The sequence below is a fragment of the Canis lupus genome, chromosome 15 (assembly GCF_011100685.1).
Source record: "Canis lupus familiaris isolate Mischka breed German Shepherd chromosome 15, alternate assembly UU_Cfam_GSD_1.0, whole genome shotgun sequence".
Classification (NCBI taxonomy): Eukaryota; Metazoa; Chordata; class Mammalia; order Carnivora; family Canidae; genus Canis; species Canis lupus.
The window spans coordinates 22,135,361-22,157,000 of record NC_049236.1 but is presented as its reverse complement, the minus strand read 5'-3'; the positions used below and the strand labels follow the sequence as shown (position 1 = coordinate 22,157,000).

At 37.4% G+C, this 21,640-nt stretch overlaps 1 protein-coding gene and 1 long non-coding RNA gene across 8 annotated transcripts in view; one reads left to right on the top strand and one right to left on the bottom strand.

Annotated features, from left to right (window-relative positions):
- Positions 1-21,640, bottom strand: part of SYT1 (synaptotagmin 1) — a 535,022-nt gene that overhangs the window by 125,182 nt on the left and 388,200 nt on the right. For all 4 annotated transcript variants that reach the window (XM_038558525.1, XM_038558523.1, XM_038558526.1 and 1 more), the window contains 2 exons: positions 18,644-18,811; positions 15,217-15,384 (listed from right to left, as the gene is read on the bottom strand). In XM_038558525.1, the coding sequence (XP_038414453.1) occupies positions 15,217-15,384; positions 18,644-18,811 (336 nt within the window). The remainder of the gene's footprint in view (positions 1-15,216; positions 15,385-18,643; positions 18,812-21,640) is intronic.
- The window catches only part of LOC102155931, a 304,818-nt gene that overhangs the window by 134,288 nt on the left and 148,890 nt on the right, over positions 1-21,640 (top strand). The window lies entirely within an intron of this gene.

Sequence of the window (21,640 nt, the reverse complement as noted above, 5' to 3'; positions counted from 1 at the left end):
TTAATAAGGAGCTTCTTCTATTGCTTTATGAATAATAGGGGCTTAGAGAACTCTAAGCATACAAAGATATCTTGTTTTCCAAAAAAAAAAAAAAAGTCTGTACATTCCATTGTTTCTAATTAAACATTGGAGAACATTAAGACGTTTCCATAATCTTTAGTGTTTTATTCATGATTGTAAGGTAGGACGTCCTGTTCCCTGTTCATCATCATACCCGCTATAGGGAAAGGCAGAGAAAGACATGGAAGCAATGATTTCCTGTTTCCAGGAACTTGGAGCATAATGGAATGGAACAAATCCTAGGATGGGATGGAGAGACTTGGGAGCAGAAACATGTGAATCTTCTGTGGGACCTTTCACAGGTCTATCTTTGCCACTGAAAGACTGCCCCAGAAAGTCTGGGAGCAGCTCAGAGACTTGGTAATAAGGGCGGCAAACCGAGGCAGGCTGTTGCAGCCCTCCGTTTGCACAGCATGGTAGTGGCCTTGGAGTTGGGAGAACAGAGTCAGGGAAGCAAACTGTAGGACATGTGCAGTGTGTTCGTGTGTTTGCAGATTAAAATATCCCTAGCACAGGCCCTATAACCTGCTTCTCAGAGGCTGTTTAGCAGAAAGGATGAGTGTTTGGAGTCAGACAAAAGTCTGAGTTTCAGCCATCCCATTAGCTACAGGACCTGGTGCAATTTTTAACTTCTCTGTGTTTTGGCTTCTTTGTCTATACATTTGGAATAATAACTACCCATAGTGTCATTATGAAGAGTCAATGAGCTACCATACTTGGCACAGTGCTTGCCTGGCTCATATAAACCCTCAAGAGATGTGCATTTAAATATGGTAAGCCTTGCTCTACCTGGTTTTTCCAGGTAACAGAGCTTTGCAAATACAGTGTACCAAATAGAAACAGGAATGGCTTCCCCCCCTAAAATCAGGCAAGCCTACCGTGACATGCAGGTCCCATAGCCTTTATGTGATTTTCAAACATGGCCTCAATATAAACAAAATATCAGTATGATAGTACTTGGAAAGTCAGTGACCTCAAACAGAGCGTACATCTCTCCTCAGAATCTAAGTTAAACATAGATGTTGATTTTATATTAGGCAAGTATTTCAAAGGCTGTCTGCATTCTCTCTTGATGGCTTAAGCTGTTCAAAAATGTGTTCTATCTTCAAAACATATAACTACTCCAGACTCTTGACCTATTTTAAATTCTAATCTCACTTTATTTTTATTTTTTGACACTGAGATACAATTAAGAACAGACTACTCCTGACATGCTGGTTCCAGAAAGGCATTTTTTCCCCCTTCTCTCCTCAAACACTAGCAGAGAGCACAACTTCAGGGGAGTGCCTTGTCAGAATATTGATTTATTTATGTAGAAACAACATCTTAAACTAAAGAGCAGTTGCTTAACTTTTGGTAAACACGGCCTCTTGCCACATTCCAAAGTGTTTGAAACTTTGAGAATGAGAAGACTGGGCTACAAGTATTTTCCAAAAACAAAAACAAAAAAACTCCTTCCTTTTTAATAGCATTGTCTGTGGGCCCTTGCGCTTCACTTCCAGATACTCATCCCTGCACTCCAGTCTACCTGAAGTCCAGAAAATTATCTTTAAATATAAACTGACTGTGTTCCACATGAAAAGAGATACAGGTTTAGAAGTTACTTTCAGAAAGGATGTTAAAAAAGCAGGGGCTCACTCTAGGACGGAAGGCAGGACTTCTAAGAACACCACCCTCTAAGCATTTTAAGGGTAAACTAGATGGTTTGCCTGTGGCTTGGGTTTGCTGGGCTCTGAGTTCTCCTCCCGTCCCAGGCTCTCTTGTTTTCCAAGCCAGAAATTTGCCAGCTCCTGGAGCCCAGGAGAACGACGCGCCGGTGAGCACAGTGACGTATACCCAGCCATCTCGCGGAGAATATAATTGCACAGTATTAGTGACTCGAGGGACATTGAAAGTGGAACAAAAAAGCTACACAGTTTATTTGTTCCCTAAGTTCCCTCTTGTCAAGAGACCAAGAACAGGGAAGAGAGGAGATGAAGCTGGCAGGACCCAGCAGGTGCCAACGGTCGTTCTGTTGGAAGCAGACCGACAGAGAATTCTTCCCTTGGCTTTTCCAAAAGCTTAAGTGCCATTCCACTTTGCCTGCAGACACCTGAAATCTGGAAAGGGTGGGCAGAAGTGGCCCAGGGATATTGAGACCATCACTGGCCCTACAGCGAGAGGGGAAATACCTGAAACTGTTAAACAGCAAACAGTGTGGACTTTTCCCCATGAAACAGTGATTCATTACTCAAGGTGTCTGTTTATTTTAGGAATTTATTTGACATTAGACTTTTTTTGGGGGGTGGAGAGCACAAGGTGGGGATGGGAGCAGGGGGGAGAGGGGCTTGGGGCAGGGAGGAAAAGGGGGGGGAGAGAGAGAGAGACAGAGAGAGAGAGAGAGAGAGAGAGAGAGAAAATCTTAAGCAGATTCCACGTCCAGCACAGAGCCTCACATGGGGCTGCATCTCAAAACCCTGAGATCATGACCTGAGCTGAAATCAAGAGTTGGATGCTTAACCAGCAGAGCCACTCAGGTGTCTCAGTCTTTTTAAGGCCACGTATTACAGGATTACACTGATATGCAATGTCTAGAATAGGCTAATCCATAGAGGTAGAAAGTATTAACAGTGGCCTCTGGACAGAGCATAGGAATAGGAGTGATTGCAAATGGGTATGAAGTTTCTTTTTGGGGTGATGGAAATATTCTAAAATTAGGTTGTTTTAACGGGTTACCTGACTCTATATTTACTGAAAATCATTGGAAGAAACAATTTTCAAACATAAAAGTACATAATCTATATTACATTTTTCAGATAAAGAAATGAGGTTCAAAAAGTTTATGGGATTTGGACCCTGAATTACATCCTCATTTGACCCGTGCCACACTTTTTCCTGAAATTTAACTCCTATGTTGTGCAAAAGGAAATAGTTTCCTTACTTATAAGGAGCTCATACTCCACCTGTGTTGTCGACGAAACAGGTGAACAAGGCATCTTTCCATGTATGAGCATGTTATGTGGCTAAGCACTTCCACCTGGAAACCAAAGCTGTGGGTAATGATGTGTCGAGCGTGTGGTATCACATAGATAATACACTGCCAGGGTCAAAGGCAAAAGAGAGCCGAGCATCATCAGGGAGGCTCCTTAGAATGAGAAGAAAGTGCTATTGAATCTCAGACAGTGAGTATCACAGTGTTTTCCTACATAGACTATTACCTGGGGTTCTGGTCTCTTTAGCTTAAAAATGCATGATATATGCTTACATATGACCTGGTAGTGCTAGGTGAAATGAAAACATGTGTCCACAGGAAGCTGTACATTTATGACAGCTTTGTTCATCATATTTCAAAATTGGAAAACAATGCCAAAAGTCCATCAACACGAAAATGGATAAATTGTGGCCTATTCATACTAAGTAATAAGGAGTGAACTGCTGCATATGCAACTGTAGGAAGGATCTCAGAAACATCTGGAAGAAAAAGAAGCCAGACACAAAATAGCACGATTCCGTTTACATGTAGTTCAAGAACAGACAAGTTAATCCATGGTGAGAAAAAGCAGAACAAATTACCTCTAGGAGCTGGGGATTGATTGCAAAGAGGCATGTGGGACTTGTTGGGGGCAAGAAATGTTCTGCAGCTTGCCTGGAGTGGTGGTAATACTGGTGGACAAAACTGTCAAGAGGCATTGAATTGTACATTTCATAGGAGTGCATTTTATTATCTATCAGCTTCTACTTCAAAAAAGGTGTAATGTTGCTAGAAAAGGTCCAGAAAGGAGCAAGCAAATGACTTGGAGAATCTGAGAAGCTATGGTATGAAGACAGGCTATAAATGGATTAGTCTTCATATTTCAAGCAGTGTTTTTATGTCAGGAGAATTAAGGCTCACGCTTTCTACCCCGAGAGGCAGAGGCCAGTAGAAACATGACTTTGGAATCAGAAAAAAAAAAACGTGTTTGAATTCCTGAGTTCTCGTTGGCTAGCCACATGGCCTGGGGATCTTAGTATTGACTTTAAATCATGACTTTAAATCAAGTCATGTGGTGAGGAGCATGATCTTGGAGACAAATGCTGTGGTTCAAAGGGAAACTAGAATATTTTGAGGAAGCATCTCTAAACTTTTCAAACCACATCAGGAGAGAACTCCCAGCACCCCTGAGTGCTGTTTCAAATGAAGCTCTCAATCAACGTCAGACATCATGCTTCCATATTTCGGGTTTCAGTGCTTGAAACTCTTTTTTAAAAGCTGCTTTCCAGAGATATAATTCACCTAACATAAAATTCATCCTCTTAAAAAGTGTATAATTCAATGGATTTTGGTATCTGTGGAAATGTGTAACCATCACCACTATCTAATTTTAGAATCTTTTCATCACCCCACAAAGAAACCCATACCCATTAGTGGTTATTATTCATTCCTCCCCCACAACTCGCAGCCCTTGGCAACCATTAGTCTGCTTCCTGTCTGTGGATTTGTCTATTCTGGTTCATCCATGTTGGAGCATGTATCAGTGCAGCATTTCTTTTTTGGTGTGTGGCTGAAAAGTATTCTGTTGTGTGGATATAGCATGTTTATACTACTTACCAGCTGATGGAAATTTGAGTGCTTTCTACTTTTTGGCAATTATGAAAAATACTGCTGTGAACATTCTCATGCAGGTTTTTGTTTTTGTTTTTTTTTGGTGTGGCCATGTGTCTCCATTTCTCTTGAGTATATACTCAGGAGTTGAATTGCTGGGTCATATGATGACTCTCCATTTAATATTTTGGGGAACTATTAAACTTTTTCCCAAGTGGCTACCCCATCTTATTTTCCCACTAGAAATGCATGAGGGTTTTGATTTTTCCACATTCTTGCAAACACTAGTTATGGTCAGTTTTTTTGGCTTATAGGAGCGCCTGAACTTTGAGTTCTTTTTTGTGGTGTCAGGGCATAGAGCGGTGCACAGTCATTGGGGCCATGTTGTGTTATGCCATCTTCCACTCCTGCATGGTAAGTCTTACCCTGCGTTATCATTTATGCTCTCTTTCCATGCCCCACAGTCTCTCAGACATGAGGTCTAAGCTCAGATACCTCCTTTTTATCAAAACATGCATGACGTGAAAGCTCTCTGAACCCTTAGTCTGTCCAACTCTCTTCGTAAGACGAAAGATACAGGTCAGAGCAATGGTTTTTCTGCTGACAAGGAAAGAAGGGCACTGGTCTGTGTTCCCAATAATAAGAATGACATTTATTTGAGTTTGTTAGGTTCCAAGAATTATTCTACGTGCTTCATGTGAATTTTCTCGTTTGGAGTGTACGATAGCTCATGCAGGTAGGTAATAACCCATTTTACAGAAGGGTTAAGTAACAAGCCCAAGGACACACCAATAGCAAGGGGAGTCATGGTTGGGTCTGGGTAGGTTGAGTCCAGGTCCAGAGCTTTAAATCTCCCCTACAGTGCTGTTTCACCATTAAAGTATAACTGACTAAGCTGAATGGGTCTGTCTCCTTCACCATTGCATTCTTGCAAACTAGCCCGGTCCCTGGCTCATAAAAGGGGCTTTCTATATATATGTTGAATAAATATGGGAATAAGTGAATAAAATTAACAATGATTTAAAGACTCTTGTTTGTAAAATTCATAAAAAAACTTTTAGCCTTGTTTAAAACAAGTGTGGGTGGGGGATGCTCCTTCTCTTTTATCTCTTAATTATTCGAGCTCATGTTTTTCAGTGAGTTCTCATTCTCCTTTATTCTGTACTACACACAGTACAACTCCATTGCTGACATTTCATCTACTTGCAGAGTAACAGATTGTAAGGATTACAGATTTCACAGTACAAACATTTGGCCTGCTTAGAGTGTGGTAGGAGTAAGAGAGAAGGTAAAAACATTTAGTGTGAAGAATTCATAAACAAGATAATAAAAAAGTGTTCCAAAACATACGATAAACTCCTCCAGAAAGGATTACATTGCAAAAGATCCAACTGTGTGGAAGATGGAGGTCACAACAGACTAAGACACTCTCCTGCATCAGTCACGTTTCCCACTCAAAAACCTCTTCACTATTTCAGTAATAAACCTGATGTAGGCAAGACTGCTCTGATCTGTGTTCTTTTTCTCATTCTTCGGTTTTCTGTTTGTTCCCATTTCTTTTTTTTTTGTTTGTTTGTTCCCATTTCGACTCCCACTCTTCACTTGCTGCTCTACCAATCCATATTCAAAAATCTATGCTGCTAAACCACTTTGCTTTAATCGAAACTTAACTGAAAACCCTTATATTCTTTGAGTTAAAAGGAAAACTAACCCCTACATCAGTTTCTATTAAAACAGTTGGATTCCTTAGTATTTTATGTGTCAGAACTTGTATCTCCTAATAATTTTTCCCACGGTGACCCACTTGAGAGGCCACAAAATGATGCCGATGTTCAAAACATTTGGTCAGAGTCAGAATATAAATCTTACAAGAACATTCATCATCTTTATTTTACCACAGTAACTAAAACTATTTTTCTCAATTTGATCATCAACTCCTACTTGATCCTAATTAGTTTATGGCAAAGGTGAAGGTAAAAATTACCTTGTGGAGACAAAAACAAGTCACTATCGAGGAGAAAAGAATGTACTGTACACTAAGAAAGACTTCTGGAGAGAGGAAATAGAATTCAAAAATACCATACGGATACCAGGGCATCCTTCAAACATGACTTCCCTGAAGGTGGTAAAACTCAGGATGTATGTTTGATAAATAAAATTCTCATTTGATTCTAATTTGTTCAATTCAGTTGGAAACAATTAAGGACTTTGGATGTTCAAGATGCAGTGCTAGGTCCTGGAGATCAGGTAAATGAGATAGACAGCATCCTTGTACTCACTGAGCTTTAGTCAACTGAGCGGCAATATAGTAGAGAGAAAACGGGCTGCTGATTCAGGCCGACCTGAGTCTAAATCTGTGCTCTGTTGTTTTATTTCCTGGGTGGCTTTAGGCAAATTATATTTTCTACTAAGTGAAATAGGGGTAAGAAGAGTTGCCCCATAGGACTGCCCCCAAGAATTACATGAAATAGTGTAGGAAAAGCAGTTAGTAGTGTGTCTGGCGCAGATGTGGGTCTGGGTCTCCTATTCCAACTCTTAATCTTTGGGAAGAACAAGCTTCACTTAGTGACCCAAGTCTAGATTCATCAGGCTGATATTTAAGGGACAAACTGTCACTAAACTACTCGAGTCTTATTTATTCGGTTGGAGGTTATCTATTCAAGCTTTCACTTCACTCTTAGTGGGCCTGTCATTGGCAGTCTCAGCTCTTTAAGTTTGCTTTTGCTGATCTTTTTTTCATTTCTGGAGGGCATCCTCCATTTCTTTCTGCCTATTCAAATTCTCCTGTTTAAAGACTGGTTCACGTTTTTCAAGTCTTCAGTGGAGCTTCCCTGTCCATACCTTTTCTTGTTTAAAACATATGGTACATTTGAATTTATACTTCTTACTTGGCTCTTCCTGAAGCTTTTGTAATTTTGCATTATAAAGTTTTGTTACTATTATTGCCACTTCCCATATGTGATGCTTAATTATCTGTTTTATATACTTCATACACTTTGCAATATACTTTTATATACTGATTTCACAGATACTCAATATATTTTAAATGAATAAATGGGAATTTATATTCTATTTAATGAAGAATTTTTTTTAAATGGAAAGCAAAATCCTTCTGCCTTCATTAAATTCATTAGCACTCATGAGTAAATAATAACATGTTTGTGTTAATGAGTACCTTTGTATTTAAGACTTTGTATCTTGGGCAGGAATTCATGCTGAGTATTTGTGAAATATTAAGAAGTAACAAAATGCCAGAGCTGGTTTTTTTTGCTATGTTACATACATTTGCAATGTATTATAAATTTGAGAGGGAAAATATATATGGAGGCTTTAACCAGTTGCAAGTTGTCAAAAAAAAAAAAAAAAAAACTCACCAAATGTCAAGACTCTGGGGGAAAAAAAAAGACCAAAGCTGAGAAAAACTAGTCTGCATCAGTTAGTTTTCTGTTTTTGCATTTGAATTTACAAAAAAAAAAAGAATTTACAGGTATATTTTGGGGCCTGAAAAGACTGGAAAAGATTGTCTATTGAAGATGGTATGTTTAAACAGAAAGAGTATAGGCTTGAGACCTGTGTTTGGCATTTTAGCTCTGGCATTGGTTGTATGAACTTGGAGAAATTGCTTAGACTTTGCTTGGCTTCAGGTCTTATCCCTTCATTTTGTAAAACAGATATAATAACGCCAGTTTTGAAGAGTGCTGTGAGAATTACTTTTGTTGGCATTCAGTGGACACTCATAAAAGGTAGCTTTTACTATTACTTGTGTTTATAGCTTAGATAGAGAAGTTAAAGTAAGTTTTAATGAATGTGAATTTTGGAAATGAAAGCAGGGGTGTCTGGGTGGTGAGAGTTGTGAAGGGGAGGGTAATGCAGCAGATTAAACTATGACAATGCAAGGTCATCAAAGGGTATTTTGAAAATATTCAGTCTCCCATTCATTTCTCCAATTTCATTCTTTAAAGTCTAAATTTAGGTTATTTTTCTAGAGAATTCACAATGAAAAATAAAATGATATTAAATTTTCATTTAGAAACTCAGTGAAGTGAGAATTTGGTTTTGTCCATTTGTGCATGAAAAGTCTTTTTAACTAGAAAGGCAATCAAATTATACACTACACACTAGAGGGATATTTCAAGTTACTTGCTTTTTCCTATGATGTTCTCAGAAACCACATCGTGGAGCAGATAATACTTACTATGCATAGCAATATAGATATGATTTGAAATTCTGACCAAAGACTCAAAATCAAGTAAACCATAGCTATGGCCAAAAACATACCAAAAAATCAAGGGCAATTCTACTTTTGTAATAGTTGAAATGGAATTATTATGTTTGAAGTCTCATACTAAATGCACTAAAATATATCATGGTCTTAATATAAGACAACTCAGTACCACTGTATCATACCTACTCTGTTATAAATCTAACTAGCAATAAATACTCCATGATAAACTTAGATATTTGTTTATATTCTTTGAATTCTCCTTGGAGCTGATTCTTTTCCACTTCCTTCTTGGTAAATTTCCATGTTGCAAGCAGAGACTTACATCATAGATTTAACTAAGTCTTAACTTCAGATAAAGTTAAACTAAGCTAAACTGCAAGCTCTCTCTGCATCATGGAAACAGGGTGACAAGAAGGTTAAAAAGAACGACATACTGAATAAACCTTAACAAAAACAACTGTCATTTTTATGACCACCAACAAAAGCAGTAACAACAGTGGTTTGGCTAAGCATCTAACTGCCTCTCTTTTAAAAGAAACAGACCGGGGTGCCTGGGTGGCTCAGTCGGTTAAGCATCCAATTCTTGGTTTTGACTCAGGTGATGATCTCATGCGTTATGAGATAGAGCCCCGCATTGGACCCCATGGTCAACATGGAGTCTGCTTGAGATTCTCTGTCTCTGTCCTACCCCCACTCACTTGCACGCTCGCTCTCTCTTTCTCTCAAGTAAATAAATGAAATCTTTAAGAAACAGATCAAAATACTCAAAAAGGCATCAAACAATTTTCATTGTTTAGTGCTAGGATATTTTGTTGATGAGCTTTCAGAAACTCTGGACTTCATTTATACAAGAATAGAATTACTATTATTATTTTTTAAAGATTTTGTTTGACATAGAGAGCAAACACACATACAGATGGGAGGAACAAGCAGAGGGAGAGGGAGAAGCAGGCTTTCCATGGAGCAGGGAGCCTGATGTGAGGCTTGATTCCAGCACCATGGGATCATGACTGGAGCCCAAGGCAGATGCTTAAGGGATTGAGCCCGTGAGGCATCCCCAGAATTACTGTTATTGATATGGACTTTCAGAAGAGAATTTTGAAACATCTCACAGCATAATAAACACCTTCCTGTATTCCTTCAATCAAAAATATTTTGGTGGGATCCTTGGGTGGCTCAGCGGTTTGGCGCCTGCCTTGGCCCAGGGCATGATCATGGAGACCCGGGGTTGAGTCCTGCATTGGGCTCCCGGCATGGAGCCTGCTTCTCCCTCTGCCTGTGTCTCTGCCTCTCCTCTCTCTATCATAAATAAATAAATAAAATCTTAAAAAAAATATTTTTGCACACCTACTATGTGCTTGCTTCTGTGATCAAACTGGTTTCATAGTGGGGAACAACAGATATGGCCACTGTTGGGATGAAGCTTAGAGTCTGGGCAGGGGTGAAAGGGGAAGGGGTAAAAGATGCACAAGGAAGCAAAGACAAATAAATATAAATTTCTGGAATGTTATGGATCAAAATAAGTGTCTTTGTTGGATTTCTCTAATGAGATAGTTTGTGAATGACAAGGAAGGTTCTTATTGGCATCCATGTTTAAAATTCCACCAGTTAACCTTTTGTGAGGATTTTCTTTCAGGGCATTGATTTATTTTGCAGAGACTCTCAGAGGGCATGAGTTACCATCTGACTGCTAAGTATACTTAGAAATAACATCAGTTCTTTTATGATCTTTGGACATAAAATATGTCATAAGGAATGATGAGTTTAACCCATTCCAAAGAAATATCAAGTAATTTACCATTGGATGCTGAACAGCTTTTGCCATTTGACTGAATATGTATTGTCCAAATGCTTTCCTGTGAAGTAAATGTTTTTCTAATTAGGCTTAAAAATGTGAAATTTTGTTGCAAAATTGATTTTCTATTAAGGCACTAAAGTAGTTTCTCTTCCCTTCTGCTTGGGTACTAATTAAATTATGTCTCAACTAGCTTTAATTCAGCAATCAATTTTTTTTCCATTTGCACTGGATTACAGAATCTCATTTAAAAATCACTCTTTAATGAATTCTACACAAAGCAGAGGTGATAGACTTATTCTCTAATGGAGGAAAAAGAATAGTACTGGTAAAGTCATAAGCTAGACTTACTCGAAAATCAAAAAACCCTCAGTTGTTTTCTGGTAGTATCTATTTCTTATGCTGTCTTTAGAGATAAATAGTGGAGGCCATGGGGGTTAAAAGTACATTAAAAATTAGGGACAAAATGATAAAATAAAAAGGATCTAAGTGCTTTAAAGATGCTGGACTACAGATGATGCTGGGGTACAGAACTGAGACAATTTCTAAATGATAAATAAAATTTAAAAAGAAAAATGGAATGATAGCCATTGATTGTACCATCTGAAATAAGTAAGCAGCTGTCTCACGTTAATGGACTATTCTAAAAGCTTGAAGGCTGGGTTCAGGTTTGACTTGTGGGTGGCATCAATATTTTTTGAATGATTAAGAAGAATACCTCAAGAACATAGCCTGAAGTTATACATACTAGAAACGTTTTGCAAATAAGTGACTAAAAACCTTTTGTAAAAGGATGTTTTTTGAGACTCTATTCTAAAAAAAAGGGAAAATAAGTTTTATGTTACTGTCTCTCCACTCCGAGGATATACATTTCTGTTTTAAAGAAACAAAAGGAAGAAAAAGATCTAGTGGTCCATAAAGTCAAATTCCATCTTCATCTGTTGGGAGGTGGAAGGAGAGAGAATGTGGGTGAACTTAAACCAGTAAGGTGGCTTTGATTCTGTCAGAGAAACTTATCAAGTCAGAATGGAAACCTAACCAGAAATGCTTTCCCTAAGGGCTAGAATCTACCAGTGGGAGCCATGTGCTCGCTAGGGCTCTTCCTGGCGTAGCTTATCTCTTTGACACACCTTACGTTTTCAACATGTGTTTGGTAACTTTCAGGTAAGGCTCCTTCCCTAAATCGCTTGCACATTTAGTTGATTGCTAAAATAACAAATTTTTAACTTGCATTGTTGCTTCATCATCTTATGACTTTTATATTTTTCAGCTTTCTGGCAACAAAGCCAAAAATCACAGGGTTGGATCTCAGTGCGTTGGATTTAACCTGTTTAAATCCAGTTGTCACCCTGAACCAGACTACTGTGATGAGTGGTTCAGTTTCTAGATTCCAAAGCTGTTTCTTGAATTCCTTTTTCCCCTCTTTTGTAGATATCTTCCACTCATTATGATATTAAAAATAATACTTAACACTTTGAGATGAAGAAAAATGAAAATCATGAGAATTGTTCATGTAGAACGGAAAAACAATATCTTTAAAATTGTGAGAACCAAAGTCAATTTAAGACTGCAATTCATTCACATAACTATAATTTTCTGCAGTTAATGGACAGTAGCATGAAAAAAAAAAGAGCATATATCAGCAAGAATAATTCTTCAGGTAAAAAAAATGTGATTGGAATCTCACTTCATTTATTATGAGAAGTTTATACCTGGTTCTAGTCATCCAGAGGTACTTTGTAAGCTAGATATCTGTTTTATGAGACTTCCTATAACATGATAAAAGAAAATAGTCACTCAATTTCAAACCAAAAATTACTATTCCTAAGTAGATATCAATGAGGGAAGTCTCAGGAGTTTAAGAATGTACTTGTAGAATTATTTCCCATTAAAAACTTGCAGAGACGTTCAGTAAATACAATGGTGATGAGAAAAAGGAGAGAAGTAGATTTGGATAGAGGGGAAAGGCCAGAATGAATAGGAAGGTAAAAACACAAAGTGAAAGAGAACACAAAAAAGAGTGGCCAAGAAGAAAGAATGGGAGATTTCTTGCTTGCAGAACACTTCTCACATATTGGGCTCTATACTAGGCACTTTATACTCTGTCCTACTTAATCTGAAAACAAGGGGTAGATAATGTTAAACCACTTTCTTGATCAAAAAACTGAATTTTAGAGAGCTTAAGTGATATGTCCAACTTCTCTGAGCTAGTAAATGGACTCATCAGAATTGAAACCCAGGAGTGGTTGATCTCCAAGATGACCAGAAACCAGGGTCACTGACAATAAACAAGGCAAACACTAACATGGGGAAGGACGAGGAGACCACACTGTACACCATGAGAGCAAGAGCAGTGTTGTTTCACTTTCTTTAGTACCTACACAGTTCCAGAAATGTAGCAATGTATAGTGGATACTATATACTACAATGTATGTGGATATTTATCCATATAATATTTTTGAATGAGTTGGGCTACAAAAAGTCTTAGGGAGAAAAGACATGAAGAAGAAAAATAGAACAGAGAGAAAGAAGAGGGCAAGTAAGAGGGTGAGAAGAAAAATGTGACTCTTTGGAGGCAGTCTATCTACTCTTTTAGATTTTAGAGGTAAGCCGGTCAGCTTACTGTCAAGTCTCAAACTCTGCCCATATTCAGAGAATTTTTAAAAGAGGAAAACCGCTCAATGGCTTTCATTTTCTTAACTCAGGCAAAAATACTGGTCAGCTTTTCAGAAACCCAGTCCAGTGTGATCTTGGAATACCACCATCACTTGATAGTTATCAGGTGAAAGTGAGGGGTATGAGCCAGGAACTGTGGACCAGGAGCCATTTTGAAGCAAGAGCGGGTCATTTTTTTTTTTTTTTTTTTTAGATTTTATTTACTTGAGAGAGAGAGAGAGAATGAGCAGGAGAGGGGCGGAGGAAGAGGGAGAAGCAGGTTCCCTGCTGAATGGGAGTCCAAGGACATGGGGCTCAATCCCAGGATCCTGAGATGATGACCTGAGCTGAAGGCAGATGCTTAACCTAACTGAGCCACCCAGGTGCCCCGAGTGGGTCATATTTCAACACTTAACCAATAAGCTAACGATTAGCCAATCAGCTAATGAAAACCCTTCAGTTAATATTTGTTACAGTCCCACTTTGCACCCCAACTGCAAGGCATTTACAGAGTAAAACATTTCAATGAAATATAAAAATTCAATGAAACAACTCATTACTTTGTGAAATGATTAGAAACATTATAATCAAGTGATTCTTTTCAAAGAGATGTTGGATTTGATATTGATATTAGTTCACTCAAAGAGAAGAACTACTTATAAAAATAACAAAATTTAAAAACTCAATATTATCCTTGGGTAGTTTTTGAATATCCACAGTGGGACTAAATTCATTTCAATATCCAAGAATCTAATTTAAACTAATATATTTGGTTAAGTTATATATCTTTCTTTGCAAAAGGAAAGTAGAGCTTAACTCAAATACTTTTTATTCCTTTTTTACAACCACATAATAATCTTAGAGCACTAATAAGATTTGATTTCGGTATAGCAATCAACAAACCTGCTCTAAAGCCTCACTTAGTTTCACTGGTCCCAGAAAATATTAGGTTGAGAGGACTCCCAGGTGATAGGCTTGGTTGAATTTGTCAGAAGGCTTGAGCCACTCTTTGATCTCCCTAGTGGACTCAAAGTGATCACACCTTACACAGTCTTAGGAATCCTGAAGGATGGAGGCTGTTGACAATCCCATGGGTGTATAATCTCCCCAAGGGATTGTCAGGACCCAAAAATGGCTAGAAAAGGAGTCGCCTTAGGAAATCAGAGAAGCTAGACTTGTTTGCCTTTCTGATATTGGCCTGTTGAGACATTTGCACAGAAAAGCACGAGGCAGGCATAGCATAATCAAATAGAATTGATTATTATGTAGTTTAAATGCACTAAGGATATTGAACTTCCCATTTTAAATCACAGAAAAATCCTGGGCTGAACTATTAAAACTGGGAAAAAAACAATGTGAAGAGTACTATAAAAATGTGAGTCATTTAAAAAATGGATTTTAATATCAGCCTTTGTGAATTATATTTGATATTCCACCCATCATGCTCTGATATCTGTAGGAGAAACAATGAACAGTCTGTGGTATGCAGAAATAATCAAGGGAAAAGTGCTCTTTTATTTCTGTTTAATAGCTACATAACCTATGTAGAAAACACAAAATGATTGTGGAAAAAATACAAAGAATAAGATGATTTTTCACTGTCCTTTTAAAAAAGTAGATGTGTGCGTGTCTGGCATTTTGTAAGCTTTTTAGTAACAGATAGTGGGCGTGTGTGTGTGTGTGTCCAGGGAATTCTCAATAGACACAGTGCATAAATCTTTCTCTTTTCTTTCAAATAAGACCCAGAAGACCTGTATACTTTTTAATGAGGTTATGCAATCCCTTAACCCTATTTTGCCAGCTGTCAGCAGCTAGAGTCCCACATCATCCTTCGTAGAGAGCATCTCTCAGTAGGTTATAATGTGAGCAGCAACTGGCAAGTACAGCTTGTCATATTAAAAAAGCTAATGTCTTCCTTACCTCTTCCTTCTCCGCACTTTGCAGATCGCGCCACTCCTCAGTTACATGACCGAAATCCACTGTGTTCATGGGGACTTTAAATTCCCCAATGATGTCATGCTTGGAGAAACGATCAAAATCATACACAGCCATCACCAGGGTTTTGCCTCCCAGTTCTGAGTACGGCACCTAAATAAAAAGAGGTGAAGATAAAAATCTGGTCACAAAAAAGCTTAAAACAGGTTACTTGTTTACAGTATTTAATTTTAATACTCAAGCTGGATAAACAAAACGGTATAATCATGCTTTTTTTTTTTTTAAGTGAATCACTTGAATAACTGCTCAAGGCTTAAGTTAGGAGAAAAATAGAGACTTAGCCATAGTCATTTTTATTACTTTATCCTAAAGTTCTTGAAGCTGTTAGCATTAATGATAATAAGTCTTGCTATTAGTCATGCTATGAACACTTTAAGGTTTAGTGGTGTTGGCACACAGTAGGCACTTAAATATTTATCATTTGAATGATTAGTAGCTCTTTCAGGTGGGAATTTATTTAATAGAAGAATAAACCAAGCTTAATTGCATTTGACCGTGTGAGTTTTACTTGTAGAAGATTTTTCTAATCATTGTTATGATTAGTTACATTGTCAGGGTATAGCTTATTTGGGGTACAAAACTTGCTTCAAAAGTTCTGTTAACTCTTTCGAGCCATTTGGATGCCACAGTTGAATGGAGTAGTGATTTAGGAAAAGACGTGCTAGAAGTCAGAAAGGATTTAAATGAAATTCACAAGTTGCCTCACCTATTGCCTAAAATAATTTACTGATTGACAAGAGCTGACTAGAAAATTGATGTTTTGAGTATCAGAGATGCATTGTAATATAGATCTTGAAGTTCATTCTTAGGTATGACACTTTAGGATAAGTCATGGCAAAAGGCCAAGAACTGATGAATTCTCCAGCTGTTCAGAAAGATCTGGGACAGATGCTATGGGTTGGGATTTTTATTAGTGACATTTTTAATATGCAGAGAAAGTAGTGCATTCTAAGTAAGCTACACTTCAGTAACTGGGTAGAAATGCCTAATTAAGAAATTGTTTAGACTTGTATTGAAGTTTCAATCAATTTTTATTTATCAGTGTAAATGGTTGTCTTTGCTCCATCAAACATTTCTCCATGAACTCTGTATATTAAAGGAAGGGGAGGGAAGCATATTTGACCATATATGTATAAGAAATTTTAGTTTAAGAGTTTGTTTTTTTGTCACTTAATTGTCATCTATTTGGAGTCTGATTAAAATACTTTGATTAAAATGTAGGAACAATACTTTTTCCATTTTAGAAGAAAAAAAATAAACCCCTCCAAACCACTGATTTCAAAGGAAGAGATGAATTTTAGAATGATGAAATGAGGATAAACTTTTAAAATTTCATATTATTTCTGAAATCACCCTGGATTTTTTGCTGATTCTACTGAAAGAACGTTAGTCCAAACATTCTTAGACTTGTCTTGGTGTTAGGCTGTCTTGGGCCTAGGTTTTCCCACTTTCCAGCTGAAAGGCCCGGGACAAGTGAATCAACTTCACAATATTCATCTACCAAATAGTGATAATAATAGAGCCCACTTCACAAGGCTGTTTGAGGCTGAATGAATACCTGAGGCATTTAGCACGGTGCTAACACAGTAGGCGCTTCTGTATTTGCGATTTGAATGATTAGTAGCTCCTTCAGGTGGGAGTTTGTTTTGAGGCAAAGAACCATTTAGGTTGGAGCATGTCAAGTTCATGTCAAGTGAATTTTAACTCCATTTTAAAGCCGATCCTCTTTAAACTATTACGCTTCTGTTCTTCTATCATCTTGCCTATTGGCATTTCAAGATGCATAATCTACAGCATTTACTGGCGAAATTAAGCAATTCTCTGGAAACAGCAGCATGGTCCTTAAGTGTATCAAAATATATTACACTTTGGATTGATTTATGGTTTGATCAACGTTCTTGAAATAAAATGGAACCTGATAAAATTTTAGAGGCATTTAAAAAATTTCAGTAATTAAACTTGAAGCCGCAGAAATTACTCAAGTTGTAGCAATACATTTTTTTTCTTCCTTTGAGTTAACATACAGGTAACTCAAAACAGAAAGCTTCCTTAGTATTTCAAATAATTTAAGACTCTGCTGCTAAATTGTGGCTAGAAACTGCTGACCTTAAATTAAGATTAAAACATAGTCAAATAGTATGATTGTGATTACCATTTGCAATATTTTATTAGTTTTATTTTCATTTTGTGGCGTTTTGGCCATGGTGATTAGTTCTTCAGAAGCTGAGTAATTTCAGAATGTTTTTATTGTTACTGTGGGCATAGAATGAGCTTTCTGGACATAGAATAGTGTAGTTTTTTAGGTAAGATTACTGACAGTACGTTGGGGATCATTTTGACTTAAAACCTCAAATTTCAGAGTGAATAGAAAGACACTGCTCTTTTACGAAATTGGAAACAAGGCTCGAGAAAATGACTTATGCCCTCAGTTTCATCCATTTATTTTATATGCAGTATTTGCCAACATGAGGCACATGCTGTTGCGAAGCCTGACTGATAGATGAGTGATTTTGAATCTGCCTGCTGGCATATTCACAGACCTTTCATTTTTCAGAAATGTATTATTTTAAGTAATGCATTAAAATTTTTTTCACATATTAAAGATAGCTACCAAAGAACTGTTTTTACGCATGACTTCGAGACAAGAGCTTGTGTATGCAGAGAGTTGCCTGAGGCCCGCAGAGCACATTTTCCTGTCCAAGTATTATTATATGGCCAGAATCTCTCTTTGTTACTGTTTGTCAACTGAGGTGTCTCAACAAGATGAAGAACACTAGGGAAGAAATGAGAGTCAAGGGAAAATGCTAGAAATGCAGAAAGATAATAGGTTCCTCTTCTTTTTATTGATAGGTTAAGAATGGTTTTGTGTGCTTGGATTGCCCCCTGCACACCCAGAATTTTGCAGTGAGAGTAAAACCAATTTGTACCATTTAAACAGTGGAACACAGCTTTGCTTTGTTCTGTGATTGTGATTTATTCTCAGGAACTTTGAGACTTAGAAAAATAATAATTTCATTAGTGCTTTGGCTTTCTTTCAGAGAGGGGGCAATGTCCAAGTCCATTTGCTCACTTGAAGCCGACCTCCCTCCCTTTTTAGATATGAATGACATCCCTGTCATATTCCAATCTATATTCCATTCCGAAATGGCTGAGCTGAATCCTACTTTGACCAAATCTAAATGCAGTGTAGGATCCTCAGGGGACTGAAGATAAGAATTTTAAATATTCTGAATAGACTCATTTGTGAGCCTCTGATCGCGTGGCTATGTGCATGTCTATGGACGTGTCAGGATGAGATCTGTCTTTAAGAACCACAGAGGAAAAGTTATTAGTAAGTAAAAAAAAAAAATACCTTGAAAGTGAATTGCTCATTGAAGACAGGATTAAGGGTCTTTCGGTGGACTTTTGTCTCAAATTTCTTCTTTTTATCGGGCAGCAGAAACACTTTCACATAGGGATCAGATGTGCCCCCCATGTCTAAGGCGGGCAGCTCGGCAGCCTGGATAATCCCTACCAGCAGCTGAAATGAGAGAATACAGCAAACAAACATTGGTGGACCTTTGGGAAAAGATGGGCTTGTTTGCAGTGTTGGATATTGTGATCTCTCTCTCCTCCTCTTTGCTTTCAATAAACTTTTATTTCTCTTACTGGTCTTAACACAGAAGGCAAGTGAAGCAAGCCATATAGACTTCAGAAACCCAATTATGACAGAGGCGGGCTCTAGGAAGCCTGGTTTTAAGCACAAAAGAGGCTTTTAAAAGGTTGCTGATTACAGTTAAATATGGAATTCATATTTGCAAAAGGATTGCAATCAAATAACTTTCCAGTTGCTAAAAGCCCTTGTGCATTATTTTTCTTTCCAGGGCATGATTTGTAAGTGGAAATAAATCGTTAAATGATAACAGGTCTATGATTACAAAGTAGGAAATTTTTGTTCTGAACTCAAAACTTCAGACCAGCAAAATAGAAATTTCTTCGAAACTGGGTAGCCTTTTGAGATAAAAAGAAGATATGGAAGTTTCTATCATATTTGATCTTTATTTGTATGTTGCCTACTTTTTATTTTAACTTAGAGTAAAATGGTTACTTATTCTGAAATTAAATATAGGACGTGGAATCAAAGAAGTGTAATTTCAGCTTCACATAAGTGAAAGTGAGATTCCAGATACGATTTTTAATGCTAAATGACTTAAGTTTCTGATTTTCTTCAAATGCAGAGATTTCTCCATATCTGTTTTCTCAGTGATACATTCCTGTCTTACTATGAATGTGAGTGTAGGCTGGCATTGTTGATGTTTTCACAAAGAAAATGAAAAGATGTGAGTGGGCTGTTTTAGATGCCCTGTCATCAGACATTTTGTATCACAGACCAGTTTAGGTTCACATGGGAAACAAAAGTAGACCTTTATTCAAAGGCATTCAAGATCTCTACTTGTCAGTCAATGCAGTTACATTATAGCTTTTCACATCAGGCCTGAAAATTTGAATGTGTGATTTTTTTTTTGCCAAATAGAGTAGAAACACAATTCACTTCCTTTAAAAAAAAAAGGGGGGGCACATTCATTTTCTGTAAAACTGACCCACCATGTTTGTAAGAGCACATTGGCTAGTTGGCCTAATTTTTTACTAGGACCAGTACTCTGGATGTTTCCATTTTAATGCCCCATATATCTGTGACATCATCATACAAGAGTAGCAGTAAGAGTGCTGGATTGTAGCAAAACACAGAGAGATGGTCAAAAAACAGCGAAAATAGACGTCAGACTATAAAGACACGATTAACAAAAGCACGTATGTCTCTTGGTTTGCCAAGTTGGTGTTTGCTGCAACTTGCCTTTAGACGGCAATGTGAAGAAGCAAGGTTCTATTTTCTCTTTCTTGCTTCTTAAAATAAATGTTCTTTGGGGCAGGGAATGCACTAATGATATAACCTAAACTCCTTAAACCTAGATGACTTTACATTTCAAAGATTTTTGGATGTTTTGGTGATAAGGGGTGGAGTTACTTTACACCCCCCACTCTTGTGCTTGCGGTGAGTATCACATTTCCCTCTGCCAGGAGAGCTTCTCACTTAGAGTACTTCAGGGTTGACTTCAGTTTTGGTAAGCCAACGTGTGTATTTGATTATAGCTTAATATATAAAGTTCCTCATACTTTATCTTTCATGACTCATAGGGATCATTTTATAAATCAGATTAGCCGGGAACACTTAGAAAAATCGATGCATATTAATTAAAAAGATATTTTGTCAGGTGGAATCTTCTAGATCGTCAAAATGAAATACCTTTTAAAAAATATGATGTTTGCCAGAGGGGGAACAGTGAAAGCACTCATTATATTTGAGAAAAAAAATCAGTGCTATTTTTTTAAAAATGCTTTGTGAAATGATACTTAAAGTACTCAAGCTAATTTTAAAGTTTCAAAATTATGACTAACCAGGGTGACTAACCCTAGACTTCTACTGGATAATATGAATAGAATAAATTAGTGAAAAAAATACTGGATAATATTTAAAGTCACGTTACATTTCTGGAAGAAATGTTACATGTTAAGATAATATACACTGACCTTTATCTTTCTCAGAATATGTAAATATTAGGAAATTTTGCTCTCAACCAACTCCTGATTGCCAAATTTTGGTAGCTGGGGTAGACATGATCTCAAATGCCCTATTTAACTCACTATAAATGGTATATCTATAAATGTGTGTAAATCCATACTTCTAAGCTTGTATCTGTAACCAAAATGCAGCTTTCTGGAATATATTATGAAATAACTCGCCAGGGCTATACATTTTTTTTTTTTAGTGTGGTAGAGTGTATCAGTACATTCTCCATGAGGAGGAACCCTTTGGAAATTCAGAAAGTGAAGACATTATTTAAATTGTTATTGGGACTTCATCAAGATAAGAAGCTTTCGCACAGCAAAGGATACAGTCAACATAACTCAGAGACAACCTACAGAATGGGAGAAGATATTTGCAAATGACATATCAGATAAAGGGCTAGTTTCCAAGATCTATAAAGAACTTATTAAACTCAACACCAAAGAAACAAACAATCCAATCATGAAATGGGCAAAAGACATGAAGAGAAATCTCACAGAGGAAGACACAGACATGGCCAACATGCACATGAGAAAATGCTCTGCATCACTTGCCATCAGGGAAATACAAATCAAAACCACAATGAGATACCACCTCACACCAGTGAGAATGGGGAAAATTAACAAGGCAGGAAACCACAAATATTGGAGAGGATGCGGAGAAAAGGGAACCCTCTTACGCTGTTGGTGGGAATGTGAACTGGTGTAGTCACTCTGGAAAACTGTGTGGAGGTTCCTCAAAGAG